The following is a 15,481-nucleotide window of genomic DNA, read 5'->3' as shown; positions in this document are numbered from 1 at the left end:
ACAACAGGATATCTCAGCATATAAAACCCATCACCTCAAACTCAAATGGCTGTAATTTAATTCATTATTTTCCCCTCCTGACTTTTCCTCTCTACTTCCTCTCAAAAAAAAAAACAAAACAAAACAAAACAAAACCAAACAAACAACAGCAACAAAAACCCAGCTTCCCTTGCCAGATTCCCTATTTTATAACAATAATGTACTACTATTCTCCTTTTCACCTAGAATTGAAACTTTTAGCAAAGTTTGACTTATCTCTCTCTCTCTCCTTTATATAGCTAAACTCACCAGGACCATTTTCTTTTATATCATTTCTCCCTTCAAAATCGCTTTCAAATTTTCTGTTTATTCTCCCTTCCTATTGCCAACATCCTAATAAGGCCCTCATTACTTTATACACATATTATTGCACTACTCTTATTGACTCCAGGGTTACCCATCTCTAAACTATTTTGAATAGTGGTTTCAATGGTTTCAGACTGTCTTCCTAGAATAACATTTTGATCAAGCTTATGAAATCACAGGAGTCTGTCTACAAAATGATTAATTTAAAAATAAAGGACATCAATAAAACATTTAAAAAGAAAGAACAAAGCATAGTCCCACCCTTTGTGGATTTGAGAATATTGTCCATTTCATGAAGTCTAAACTCATCTGAGAATTCGAGGTCCTTCTAAATCTAGACCCACTTTACTTATCCAACCTTCTTCTTACCAGTGCCTGTTTTATGACCTCAGCTCAAATCATTTTGATCCTCTCTTTTTCTTTTGCACTCAGCGTTTATTCCCTACTTTGTATCTTTATTAATGCTAATTTCCCTGCATAGAATGACCTCTTTTGTTCCAACAATCCATATTCTACCCATTCTTCAATGTCCTTTTTAAGAACTGTTTCCCCATAAAGCCTTTTCTGACTACTCCTACCCAAAGTAATCTTCTCTGAAGTCATAGTTTTTAATGTCAGATTGACCCAGTTTAACATTCAACTACTCACTCTTACATGTTGTTCTGTAATTTTATCATGCTTTTGTCATTCTTTTCTTTCTCCCAACTATATTGTAAGCTCCTTGAGAACTGAAAGCTTGTATTATATATATTTTTAATCTTCCAGAGTGCCTTTTAAAATATTGAGTATATAGTAAATAATTATGACAAGTTGCAACATGTCCAGAGAAGAACATCCAAGATGTGGAGATAAAACATGTGATTTAAATATTGCTTGATGAATTGGGAATGTTTGCCCTGTGGAAGATGAGATTTAAAGACTAGAAAGGAAAGTGATCACTTTCTTCATGTTATATGAAGGATTATCACATAGAAGAGTAGTATTATGCTAAGTCCTTTTGGTCTCTAGTGGAACACAGAACAATGGGTAGGCATATTTTAGTTTAGTGCAAGGAAGAGTATAATAACTATTAAAAATGTCCAAAATGAACTTCTTGGCAAGGTAGTAAGTTCCCTATCACTGGACTTGTTGAAGAAGGTACTGGTTAATTCCTTGTAATGTTTTTTAATGGTGGGATTAGATGACTTAAGGTCTCTCCCATTTCTAAGATTCTCAGATTCTCTATAGGGAATACTGGAAAACAACAGACAGACCAACATTATATGCAGCTCAGAATGAATAATTCATTTTGGGTTGAAGCCACCATTTAACCAAGTGTTTTAAAGGCAGGGTCAAAAACAAGTGAGTCAACATAGAATGACTTAGAGACATCTATGTGCGTAATATTTAAAGGACTGTTGCTCATCTGTTCTTTTTAACTACATTCCTACATTCTCATGTTCCTGAGAACATGCTGTATAGTTCTTACCATCAGTAGCTTCATCATCATACATAAGGAACAGTAATCTATAGATTTATATGCATTTTGAGGGGCATAGTAGATAGAGTACCAGGCTTGGAGTCAGAAGGCTCATTTCCTTGAGTTCAAATCTGGCATCAGACACTTCCTGGCTGTGTGACCCTGGGCAGCTTAACCCTATTTGCCTCAGTTTCCACATCTGTAAAATGAGCTGGAGAAGAAAATGGCAAACCGCTCCAGTGTCTTTTCCAAGAAAACCTCAAATGGGGTCATGAAAAGTTGAACACAACTGAACAATAGATATGCATTTTGGGGGTTTTGTTGCTGACACTGTCTTCCTATCTGCTAACTTAACATTAGCATTATGACTTATGCACCGGGTAGAACAGAACCCTAAATTGTTAAGAGATTCCATGGGTAGCAATTTTATTTTCACATTTATTTTAGTTTAAGCCAAAATTGCTCTCTTTTCTGGATTTTCAGAATGACCTTCCAAATCGATTTGAAATGAAACTTCGCCGCGATGCAGTTCTTGAAGATTCTTACAGAAGAATCATAGCTGTGAAGAGAGCAGACTTCCTCAAAGCTAGGCTGTGGATTGAGTTTGATGGTGAAAAAGGATTAGATTATGGAGGAGTGGCCAGAGAATGGTTCTTCCTAATATCAAAAGAAATGTTTAACCCTTATTATGGGCTGTTTGAATATTCTGCTACGTAAGTGTCATTATAATAAATGAACAGGATAAAAATCACTATTATAGTACCTTAGAGAAGAAATATAAATCTCCAGATTAATAATGTTATCATAAAGGAATTATTTTACTGTAAAATACATATACACAGTCACCAATTACCACTGTCTTTTAAGGAACAGTGGTTTGAATTTCTAAGATTGATCACAATGGAAGCTTCATTTTATTGGAACTTGAAAATTTGTTGATTACATTTACTGTTAAACATTTGGCCATTATTTCTTAAGTAGGACTACTGGTAGTCTTATTCTGCATGAAAGTCTTATATCCTTTTTGATCCAAGGAAAGAATGTATCACAGTAGGCCAGGAAAGAAGAAATATTCAATAAAAACAATTTTAGAATTGGTCGATGCTTAAAAAAAGACTTTCTAAACCTAACTGTGGTTCTAATAGAGATAAAAATTTCTATAAAAAACTTCCAGCATTATTTGTCATTGTACCATTAATTTTTTTAAAATAGGGGAGTATGTAAAATATGATTTCCTTTACAGGGATAACTATACCTTACAGATAAATCCAAATTCTGGATTGTGTAATGAAGATCACCTATCCTACTTCAAGTTCATAGGTCGGGTAGCTGGAATGGCAGTTTATCATGGAAAACTTTTAGATGGTTAGTATAATTGATAACACCCAAGTATTGAGAAAATGTGTGATTCTTTCCATTTTAGTAATTATTTTAAATCTCTTATTTGAAAGGTTTTTTCATTCGTCCATTTTACAAAATGATGTTGCATAAGCCAATAACACTTCGTGATATGGAATCTGTGGTAAGTCTGTTTTAATTATTTTTGTCATTTGTGATTTAGGAACAGTAGTTTCAAAATAATTACTAATTTGAAATGGAACATTATGAAGAATACTAGGGTTCTTTGTTTTTAGGGATTATTGGAGTTTAAAGTTCCAAATATATATTTGTTAACACATTTCTTATTATGAATGGTATGCATCTTTAAGATAGAAAATTAGGTTGTGGTCCTTAAATTCATTTCAACAAACCTTTGTTAAGAGCTTGCTATGTACAAAGCATGCCGCTAGGCACTGGACTGTGAAAGTGAGAAACAGTATAGTTTCTGGCCCTCAAGGAGGTTGAACTCTGAAAAGAGGGATATTACAGACCTACAAATAAGTATGACCTAAAGTAGAATTGTTATCAAGGCCGTGGAAGAGTCAAACAATTGTATGAGAAAATTTGAGGAGAAATTTCAACTGGGGGGAACCAGAGTGGGGATGGGATGGATCAAGAAAGCCTTTGTAGTTCAAGTGGCATTTGACCTGAGATTTGAAAAAAGAGGAATATTTCAACAAATAGGTGTGAAGAATGTGCATTCCAGGCTAGGGAGATAACCTGCATAGATGTACCGAGTTGGGAGAGTGAAAGACAAAGTCAGGGAATGAATGGCTAACAGTCAAGTTTGACTAAAAAGTAGAGTTAATTTAAGGGGAACAGTGTAAAGTAAGATTAAAAAGGTTGGAACTTGTGCGGTTAAAATAAAATCATAAACCAGTTGTATATGTTTTTGGCTGAGATGGGGTAGAAATCATTAAGATCCACAGAAATCTGAATTTTCCCAGTAGCCATAATTTATTCCAAATAGTAGAGAACCTTGATTGCTGAGTTAAGAGTTTGTATTTTGTCCAAAGAACAATAGGTAACCACTAAATGTTTCTGAGCAAGGGATGTGTATATTAAGTTAATTTGATAGATGAGAGAATGATTGATTGAAGAGGTGAGAGACTGGAGGCATAAATAGAAAAAAATCCCATAAGAATAAAATTCTTGTCTTTAATATAATTGAAACCAGGTGAGCTAACAGTCATTTAAGAAAAAAATGCGTGTGTGTGTGTGTGTGTTTGTGTGTGTGTGTAAATACAAGACCTTTGTAGTCAATGAAGTGCACTTATTGTTACTTTCATGTTATATATAAGTGAAAAAAAAAGTTCACCAAAAGTAAAAGATCATATAGTGATTTGTGAGGCTAAGATGAAATTTTATTTTTACTTGGGGCATTTGGCTTAGGGCAGGGCAGAAATCCTTAGGCAACAACCTGAATTTTTACAATAGCTACTATATATAGGAAATCTTTTTAGAGCTAATAGCACATATCCAATGCTGTTTATCCCAATAACTGGCTAATGAGGTTTCTAATGTTGTTTTGCCAGTTCTGAAAGCCCTTATTACCACTGCCACCCTAGGTTTAGCCTGAAGACTTCTTTAATAAGATGTTTTAAGTTTTAATAATCTTCAACTTATATATGTATGTATTTTATATTCAAAAAGCATTATATTCAAAAAGAACCATTTATGTTCAAAGAGCAGAAAGACACTGAATCCTCATTTTCTACTACCCTACAGCACCCTGTCACCCAGCTTTATAAGTATGTATATGTATAGATATGTATATGTATAGATATGTATACATCTACATGTGGATTCCAGTAGTCTTATGCAATATTATTTCAGGTAAGCTCTTTCTTAAATATACAGCTTTTAAATATTTAGTCATTTGTCTTTAAGGACAGCGAATATTATAATTCACTAAGATGGATTCTTGAGAATGATCCAGCAGAATTGGACCTGAGGTTTACAGTTGATGAAGAACTCTTTGGACAGGTTTGTAAATATTAATTAAATGAAACAATATGAATTGTAAAATAAATATATAGAGGGTAAAAGATACACATGCTATGCACTTCTGTGTTCTCCTTCCCCTTTACTTGATGATATCCTTTTCTTAGGTGAAAAAAAGAGCTTTCTAGGACAAAATATTTTCTTACCTAAGTTCTTTAACCTAATATCTTAAGTTTCTTTAGCTTTGACTTTTAAAAATTAATTTAAAGCACTTTAATATAGCTTAAAATGCATATTTTGTGATGTTTTCTCACAAAATTAAATATATTTAGATATACTGTGTTTATTTTTAGACCCATCAACATGAATTAAAAAATGGTGGATCTGAAATAGTTGTCACCAATAAAAACAAAAAAGAATATATTCAGTAAGTATTTTACTATTACAAATTATGTCCTTTTAAAATACCCAAACTAGAAAAATAAGACCTTTCTATTCCTAGTTTCCCATCCTTGTGGGTAGGATTCTCCTTATCTCTAACAGTTTCTGTGTTGTTTTTATGCTTCAGTGATTTGCAGTAATCATAAACTATTATTTCCTTTCTGTATTTCATCAGTATTCCTAAGTTTGAATGAAGCTCTCCAAAGAACAGCTTCAAGTAACTGTATAATTAATTTTTGGGGGATTGTCCTATTTCTCCTTTTCATGATCCTAACTATTAACTTTCTTCTCTGACAAAATCTCCTGGGAAGTTTGAGGATCTGAGAGCTAGCTCAGAAGGATTCAAGATGTCATCTAATCCGTCCCTTTGGCTCCAGTAGTTCATTAACTAAACCAAGGGTTCTTAACCTGAGTTTCATGATCCAATAGATTTTAGGGGATCCATGAATTTGTAACTTCTAGTATTTTGATAACTATTTCAATATAATTGCTTTCCTTTGCAAGCTTATGTATTTTGTTTTATGCATTTAAATTGATTGTGAGAAAGGTCCCAGGGGCTTCACCAGAACCCCTGATCTAAACCATTCTGTTTGTAGAGGTCTTCAGGGATAAGGATGCCCCAATCTTTGTGAGTAGTTGCTATAATGTTTACTTATGTTCATTGTAAAAAGTTTTCTCCCATTGGATTGAACCACTCTACTACTATAATGTAAGGCCCATTTCTTCTTATTTAATCCTTTGTTCCCATGGGGTATATCTGGTAGGTAACTTTGTAATAATTTTTCATATACTTAAAGGTAAGTTTTCAATCACCCCTAACCTTCCTTTCTCTAGACTTAACAACCAAATTCTTTTAATCTTTCTGCATAGTTTCTGAATTATTTTAATTATTCTACTTTGAACCCTCTCCAGTTTTTCCACAAAATGTAGAAAGAGAAATTTGACACAATATTCTAGACTGAGCAGTGCCTACTGTAGGGCATAATAGCGCTACACTCTGTACTAGTCAGATATTTTGACATATTATAATCAGTTTAGGGTACCGCATTTTAAGAGGAATGTTGACAAATTGGAGCATGTCCAAAGGAGGGGGATGAAGTGAAGGGTCTATAAACAGAATCATTTGAAGATTTATTGAGAAAATTGTTAACAAAAAGAAAATCATACATGGGAGGTGTGGGAATCAAGGGAGAGAGGTGATGGTGTGATGGTAGCTGTCTTAAAATATATGAAAGACTGTCACATAGAACAATTAGATTTAGTCTGTAAAATCCAGAGAGTTAGGGCAGCTAGGTGGCACAGGGGAGAGAGTGCCGGGTCTGGAGTCAGGAAGACTCCTCTTTGTGATTTCAAATTTGACCTCAGACACTTACTAGCTGTGTGACCCCAAGCAATTCACTTTACCCTGTTTACCTCATTGAGGCAAAAGGAGTTGAAGAAGGAAATGACAAACCACTCTGGTATCTTTGCCAAGAATAGCCCAAATGAGGTCACAAAGAGTTGGACACAACTGAAAAACAACTGAACAACAACAAAAAATCCAGATTTAGAAATAGAAAAATGGGTAGGAATTATAGAGAGGCAAATTTTGGTTCAGTCAAAGGAAGAACTTTATAACTATTTTTAATTACCTGCTCAGACTTGTTTCACATTAATTTTTACACAATTTCAACTGAATTTTCCCAGTTTCTCATTCTCCAAACCTGACATTGTCACTTCACTTTTCCTCTTAGAACCTTTAGCTAAGCATCCTTTAAGGCTTAGCTCAGGCACCACCTCCTCTCCCTGATCCCTTTAGTTTTTAGTCTTCTCTGCCTTCTCTGTTTTTATTTGTTCCCAGTATGGTATAGCTTTATAACAATAGTACTATATTACTTATCCATGATAAGTTTACAGCCTGCTGAGATAATCATGCATTTTCTTCTTGCTGTGTCTGTGCTTGCCATTCTTTACTGTGTTAATTGACTTTTCGTTGTAAAATATTGACATTTTACATTTTCATTTAGTCTTGTCATACAATGGCGATTTGTAAACCGAATCCAGAAGCAAATGTCTGCTTTTAAAGAGGTATTCATTTTACTTTCACATACTCTTCTAAAATTTCAAAATGCATCTTAAGTTTTAGTAATATTGGTCCTGAACACACCTACAAGAATCAAGTAAATGTCCAGTTTTTTAATGTTTTATTTTTTTATGTGTGAAATTTGCATTTTAGTTTAGGGGAAAATATGCTATATCATTGGCAGAGAACAATGGGATAATGGTTTTTAAATGATGAGCATATACTTTGTTTCCAGTTCTTTGCTACCATAAAAAGTGCCACTATAAATATTTTGGTGTATATGGAATCTGTCTTTTTGTCAGTGACCTTCTTGGAGTATATACCTAGAAGTGACCTCTTGGTCAGATGGTATGAACATTTTAGTAATTTTATTTTGTAATTCCAAATTACTTTTCAGGCTGGTTATATCAATTCACAGTTCCACCAGCATTGCATTTATACATGTCATAGATTATCAGACTCTTGTCAGAATTATTTTATATAAAGACTTTTTTCCAGTTGAGCATTTCCCTTAGCTATGATAATTAAGTTTGTGAAAAAGCTTTTTGTAATTGCCTTTATCCCTTATTTGTCTAACTTAATTTTAAATGTCTTCTATTTGCAAGGGTTTTTTTGAACTTATACCACAAGATCTCATCAAGATTTTTGATGAAAACGAACTAGAGGTAAAATAGGTTATCTTTTCATTTTAAGTAGAAATTCCATACATATTATTTTGGTCTTTATTTACAGTTTAACATTTCTTATTTATATAGTTACTTATGTGTGGGCTGGGAGATGTGGATGTGAATGACTGGAGGGAACACACAAAATACAAAAATGGCTACAGTGTCAATCATCAGGTTATCCAGTGGTTCTGGAAGGCAAGTAAAAACTCTGATTTTTGTAAGATGATATGGAGTATAACTACTATAATGGTAATCAGTTAGAGTTCATTTTATATATGCTGAGAAGTTCTAGCTAAAACAACATTGTTTGTATTTTTATTTTAGGATGCAGAAAGGAATATTCCAGACCTCAACCTTCAGACCCTTAATTCTTTCCCCCAAGCTTGACCCTACTTTGTCTCTGTGGCCTAGAACCAAAATGGGTGTTATCAGGGAGGAAATTCTTTCACATAATCAAGGGTTTTTTTAATACAAATTTGTAAAGAAAGAAGAAAGTTTGAAGTATGGTGAAAGGCCAGTATTTAGATATTCAATTGCTTAATTTTTCTTTACTAGTGAAAGAACAATAATTACAATACCTCACATTTATATATTACTTTATAGTTTTCAAAACACCTTCATGTATGTCATGTCATTTAACCCTCACACTAGCCCTAATGGGCTAGAAAGACATTATTATCTCCAGTTTACAAATAGAGAAACTAAGACTCAGTGTGGTTCAGTAGAAAGCAGCCAAGCTGAGACTAAGCTTAATCACTCAATTCCTGCTGTGGTACTCTTTGTCCTACATCATCCAGTTCCATCTTTTCACAAGGAACCAAAGTTTGTATTGTATTCAGGAATTACATTAAATTACATTAAGTTACATTAAAGAAAGTAGAAGACAAATATATAAGAAGTTTTTTTCAGCCGTATATTATAACCCAATTTCTAGGAGTTACTACATCACTTGAACATCTGAGAGACAAGTATTTAACTAAGAAAAAAAAGAGAAATCCAAGCACCCAACCTCAACTAGCATAATGTGCAAATATAAGAAACCTATACATACATATGGAAAAAGTGACTATAGCAACTACTGACAGTATGCTTCGAAATCTTGAGGTTTTTTTCAAGTGTTTGTAAAACAAGGTGTTTTTTAATCTTGTTCAGGCTATTTTAATGATGGATTCAGAGAAAAGAATAAGATTACTTCAGTTTGTCACTGGCACATCACGTGTACCCATGAACGGATTTGCTGAACTATATGGTAAGGGTTTTCTTTTCATCAAATAAGCAAAAGAAAACTTAAGTGATATCAGTAATAAGAAAAGGAATTGTGTAAAATGTATGGACTTTTTCACTGCTTGGATTAAGTTTCAAGTTTGCAGTGTTAAGTGTACACACTTATAAAATGAAATAGTTATTTTTCCTGATGTAATTTAAGTAAGACAGGGGTAAGCCAAAATACATTTCTGTGTATACGTCTTAGTATTGAAAATAAGAGTGGAAAAATCCTGAAAACATTGAAATTCCATAAATCATTTACCATTCTTTAAATTTTCATTATAAATTCTGTTGCAAAAAGAATACACCAAAATTTTAGAGGAAAAGTTTACAGGTATCCTTGAAAGTTTGAAGTAGATCTATAAATGAAAAAGTGGCTCTAGAATATGAAATTTTACAGGTCAAAACCTATTTTCTCATTTATTATTATCAAGGGTTGGCAAACTGTAGCCTGAGGACCAACTCCGACCCACCACCTATTTTTGTATGGCTGAGAGCTAAGAATGGTCTTTACATTTTAGCTTTGCTTAAAAAATATAAAAACTATTCCTAACTTATGATCACACAAAAACAGGGGCATAGTTTGCCAACCCCTGATTTATAGTATAAAATTGGAGATTTGTTTCTGTGAGAAAGAGGAAAAGAAATCACTTTGATACATTCTATCTATGAGAGGTTAGTTTGCTCACATTGCTCCTTCTGTTCCTTGGAAGAAGTATGACATTTGGTTTACATTAACAGATAAAAAGAAGAAAAAAAATATCTTCACCAAAAATCCATAGCTAGGATTAGAACCCACTCTCAGTAATGGCAAACAGAAGGATTATAATTTGTTCCAGGGCTGGCAGTCATAACTAGATATGGACAAGACAGGCTTTAGGTGTCAAAGTAGTACTGTGTGGTGAAGTTACTGTCTTCTTTCCCCCTCTCCCAGGAAGCTTAGCATCCTTATTCAGTCTTCATGTACATTTGTAGAAAGCTTACAGGGAAACAGCTGCTTCAGTAACCAGACAGTGACTATTCAGAATAAGAAAAATAAGATAAGGAAATTAGTAAAAGATAACCAATGCCCCCAAAAAAGAAAGAAACAGAATTTAAACAAATATATCAAATGATTACAGTTCGCAGACTTTAGGAATAGCTGCTAATAAGGCTTAATGACACACTGTTCAAAAATTTTTTATAAGTTAGGGTTCTCCATTGCAGCTGCTATTTCCTCTTTGTCATTGATTTGCTTATTTATATTTTCTTCTGTGGAACAGGGTTTAATGCTGGTCTTGTGTTTAATATTTGTACCTCTAAGAAGTTTTAAAAAGAGACCACTTTCCCAAACCAGAAGGGTGGGTTTCCAGTTTATGTTTGAAAGGTTAAGACCTCTGAAGTTTTATTCATAAGCAGAGTTGAATAAGAGTTGTCAGAGAGCAATGAGGGTAGGTATTGTTGGTGTGAACGTGATAATAGCCAGATACTTGTTGTCTTCGTGTAGTATCTTAACTTGCACATAACCTTCCAGTTTCTCGAAAGCATTGGACTTCTCTGGGTCCAGGATATTTTAGAATTATCTTGAAAACCTCTGTAGAGTTTTCTTTTCCACAATTCAAGGCTACAGTCAGCTTCCCACTGAGCAGTTCAGGAGCCACAAGACAATTCTCTGTGCTTAGGAGAGAAGCCTGGACACTCACTCCATCCTCCTGCTCTGCCATCCCTGGCGTCTATCCAAAAGTCCCTTAGTATTTTAAAAGTTAAGTAAAAGTTGCTTTAAAACAGCGAATGTTTGTTGAATAACCATGAAAGAGGTAATGCATAGTGTGATCATTTCCAGGCCTCCAGAAAGTTGGAAACTATAAGTGGATATAAATTGTGATTCCCAGAGGTCAGAATCATTGAAATGACAAGAGGAATATAATGGAATGGCACATACAGTGTCTAGCTATTGGAACTACCTTTACAAAACTGAAAAAAAGGCAAGCCTAGGACCAGATCAGAGTAGATTGGTGTGTCTACTGCCCTATGAAGCTCCCTGCATGGTTTCAAAAGACTATAAGCTCTTGTGAGGCTCAGAACATTGTTTTAAGTGGCAAGAAAGGCATTGGTACTTTCCCCATCTCCCCAGTGCATACCCCTGGAGTAAGGCTATCCAGTTATGTCAGATTACTCAGCGTGGTTCACTCACTGCTCTCTCCAGGTTATGGTTTTACTACATCAAACTTCACTACCTGTCTCTATGCACAAAAGCATGGCCAGACATTTTAGTGCAAACTTCCATAAATTTGAACTTACTGAGACATGTAAAATTAGTTCCCTATTAAAATAAGTTGCATGTTTTATAATGAGAGATACTTGTATAGCATGAATGAAATCAAAATTTCTTCTTCCTTATAGGTTCAAATGGACCACAGTTTTTTACAGTGGAACAATGGGGTACCCCTGAAAAACTACCAAGAGCACATACCTGGTAAATATTTTATTATAGTGGTATTTTGATTAACAAATCCCTCAGAAACAAAACTACTTTTAGCAAAATTGGTCTAGACTTCGACTTGACAGACATTTTAGTCTCCGTGGTCTTAGATAACTGGCGAGTGTGGCCAATGAAGAGATCAGTGGTGGTGTCTCATATACAAGCCTCTTGAAAGTGAGCCAGGGCCCATGCCCATCTGTGGAATAGGTTCATATTTCAGGATTCAAATGACGCAGTCATCTAGGCCAGAAGTGTCAACCCGCAACCCATAAGCCACACCCTCAACACCCCTGAGTGTGGCCCAAACAAGATCAAAATGTACTTATACTAATACTAATACTTAACAAAATAAATAACAATTCAATAAAACATAGATAATATTACATTTTAAAACTAAGTCAGTATGCCACCTTCAGGTATCCTTATATACGGATTAGTGGCCCCCATTTCTGTGTGAGATTGATGCCACTGGTTTAGGTAGGCCACTGCACGTATAGCTTCTTTGCCTCTGTTTAAAGGTTAATTGGGACAAGATAGGAACACCCCACCCCATCCCCATTGTAGATGTATTGGGAGAGAACCTTGGAGGTTTAGATTCACTTACCAGGACAAAAGGAAGAAATATCCCACCAAGATGCAGCTGGGAAGAAATCCATGTCATAGCACTCCCTTCTCTTTCTGGTAATGACAGACACTTCTGACCGTAAAGTCTGTCACTGGAACATAGCCTCTGCATTGGATAGAAGTATAACTCTCTCTCTTGTTTTAACTTCTGATCTCAATAAATGTTTGTTGTTGTCTGTTCTTTCAGCTTTAACCGTTTGGATTTGCCTCCATATGAATCATTTGAAGACTTATGGGATAAACTTCAAATAGCAATCGAAAACACTCAGGGTTTTGATGGGGTTGATTAGAGTATAAATACCAATGTACTATATTGTTTTACTGCTGCAATTTTACAAATGAAATCTTGACTTAAAATTCTCCAGGGAACTACTTCAAACTTGGCTGTTGACTTCATAAATATTAAATAAATGATATAAAACCATAAGAAGATATAAATACTGAAACAATTTTACAGTAAAAATTACTTCACTTTTAAAGTAATATCACACACAGTAGTCTTGTATGAATATCTTTATTCACATCTTAAAGATAAGGTATATCTTTTGAGTTGTGATTATAGGATTTAAATCCTCTGTGCCTAGAATAGCTTTTCCCTCTCAACAATTACCTCTTTTACAGTATTCTTCAGGCAGTTCTTAGTCTACTGAAATTGTAACTGTGAAAACATTTATGTAAAGAGTGTCAAGTTTAAAGAAGTTGATGCATTCTAAGAAGGAAAACAAAAAATTGTTGAAAACTTAAATGTTAAGTATTTAAGCAATATATTCATTGCTGCTTTCAGCTATTTATTATTATTAAAGAGGCCTTGCCTATAGCACCTTACTACTCAACATATTTGGAAAACTTTAGAAAATATTACCTATATTTTGTAGTTACCTAGCGGAGTTGTAAACTTTTTGCTTATTCGTCTTAAAAGTTCTTTCAGACATCTGTTTTTAACTTTTGGTAATATATAGTTTATTAAACATAGTATTTTTATAAGTTAGCATTCACAACTGCATTGAATGAAAAATATTAAATTTTTTGTCCTTACAGTTCACCTGAATAGTCAAAACAAGATTTTTAAATTTTGTAAATGCCAATTATAAAAAAAGCTGAAAAACCAGTTTTCCAAAAATCCAAGGAAAGATTAACAAAGTAGTATTTTTCATGTGTTCCCTGGAAAACTAAGTGAAATTTGTTTCACTATTTACTATTTCACTATTCACTCTTTAGTCTTGCACAGTGATATAGTAAATATGTGTTTACAGAGTTTCTTATGTTTACAGATTAAGCTAGTTTCTATCATTGCATTTTTATATTTCTTGTTTCTTCACTGTAGTATACAAACCAAATATTTGTTAAAATACTATATAACCAAAGTCATAGTCAAGAATGTATAATTTGTTTTAGATACGTTATTTACCAAATTTCTTACACTTTTAAAAAACCTATCAAAGTATGCTGATATTTTATTATAAACAAAACATTTTTATATAAGTAGTATCTTATTTTAATGAACCTGAAGAGACATTATGAACTTATTCATTTAATTATCCAGAATGTTTTTTTACCATCTTTTGTGTGTAAGGAACTTGGTGCTGTGGAGTCACAGAGAATATTTGCCTTCTCTGTGGAAGTAGAGTTTTGTATGTATCTGTTCCTTATGTCAAAACTGTATTTGAGTGAACACAAACATACCTAATATATTTTTCAAAATGTTATGTTGCTTATTTTTGAGGAATGGTATAAAATGAGGTCTGCATTGAAAAGTGCTTGTTTCTGTTGGCTTAAGGGGACTGGTAGGATGGCAAAATTGTAGATTACCACTCAGTTCATGAAAGAGATGTTCAAGGACTTAGAGAGCTGCAAATACACTATAAAAAATGACACCAGTTATTTTGAGACTACCCTGTCCTCTCAGTCAGTAGTCAGTGGTCATTCACAGAGCAGTGAAGCTGCTCCCCCAGCATTAACCAACACTATCATTTTATGGTCTATTCTTCACCCTCCTTCTTGACCCCATTTAGGTCAGAAATCAAGGGCTAGCACTCATTACCAAACTGTGCACTCAGTACTAGAGTACTAGAACACCAAAAGGAAAATGTTTTATTTTGTTAAATAAACTGGTTGACAAATGGACAGGACGTTGTGAACACATGTAGTATGTGATTTATCGGTTAATTTCTTACACATCAGCAAAGAGTATTAGTGTGGGCTATAATTTTATTATAAAGACCTGAATGTTGTTGTTATTTTCATTAAAATTATATTCTTTATACATGTGGGGTCATAGTTTAAATGTAAGTTTGGTAAAATTATGGCTGTCAAAAACTGATACTTAAAAAAAAGGAAGTTTATTTATTCAACTGGTTTTTATTTAAAAATTTCTACAGCTCAGTTTGTTAGAGTATGGTATTAATGAGATTGCAGTGGCAGGTTTACAATACCTAAAAAGCAGTTAATTCCTTGAAGACAGGTTTGTTCCATGGTCACAAGTTCTATCTTTAATCCTGGGTAACCATCTCAAAGGTACATATTATTTCATCATAAGGATTGTAGATTGTTTGTAGCTCATCACCTCTAAAAGAAAAATTGGAGCCATCTTTCTGATGTTGGGTGAGCCGGATCATCTTTACATATTTTTTTCCAAGAATTTAAAGAACATAATGTTATCCCTGTATTTTACTGTGTTTTCTCTGTAAAGGTTTTCCAAACCTTTAATACCTAATTATACTACAAATGTAAATGCTGCTTGTGTTTTCGGCTACTGTCATAATGACAGTTCATGTGAATATTATCAAAATAAACACAATAACTGCCACTTTCATTGCATGATATTTGACATG

General features: G+C 33.8%; 1 protein-coding gene across 11 annotated transcripts in view; it reads left to right on the top strand.

Moving 5' to 3' along the window:
* The window catches only part of NEDD4 (neural precursor cell expressed, developmentally down-regulated 4, E3 ubiquitin protein ligase), a 137,474-nt gene extending 122,561 nt beyond the window's left edge, over positions 1-14,913 (top strand). For all 11 annotated transcript variants that reach the window (XM_027840814.1, XM_027840813.1, XM_027840812.1 and 8 more), the window contains 11 exons: positions 2,288-2,517; positions 3,048-3,169; positions 3,256-3,326; positions 5,075-5,170; positions 5,482-5,555; positions 7,576-7,636; positions 8,237-8,296; positions 8,387-8,494; positions 9,452-9,548; positions 11,948-12,020; positions 12,838-14,913. In XM_027840814.1, the coding sequence (XP_027696615.1) occupies positions 2,288-2,517; positions 3,048-3,169; positions 3,256-3,326; positions 5,075-5,170; positions 5,482-5,555; positions 7,576-7,636; positions 8,237-8,296; positions 8,387-8,494; positions 9,452-9,548; positions 11,948-12,020; positions 12,838-12,940 (1,095 nt within the window). In that variant the 3' untranslated portion in view covers positions 12,941-14,913. The remainder of the gene's footprint in view (positions 1-2,287; positions 2,518-3,047; positions 3,170-3,255; positions 3,327-5,074; positions 5,171-5,481; positions 5,556-7,575; positions 7,637-8,236; positions 8,297-8,386; positions 8,495-9,451; positions 9,549-11,947; positions 12,021-12,837) is intronic.
* The last annotated feature ends 568 nt before the right edge of the window (positions 14,914-15,481 follow it).

Source organism: Vombatus ursinus, unplaced genomic scaffold (assembly GCF_900497805.2).
Source record: "Vombatus ursinus unplaced genomic scaffold, bare-nosed wombat genome assembly UNPS02014848.1, whole genome shotgun sequence".
Taxonomy (NCBI): domain Eukaryota; kingdom Metazoa; phylum Chordata; class Mammalia; order Diprotodontia; family Vombatidae; genus Vombatus; species Vombatus ursinus.
This window is presented reverse-complemented; position numbering and strand designations above follow the sequence as displayed.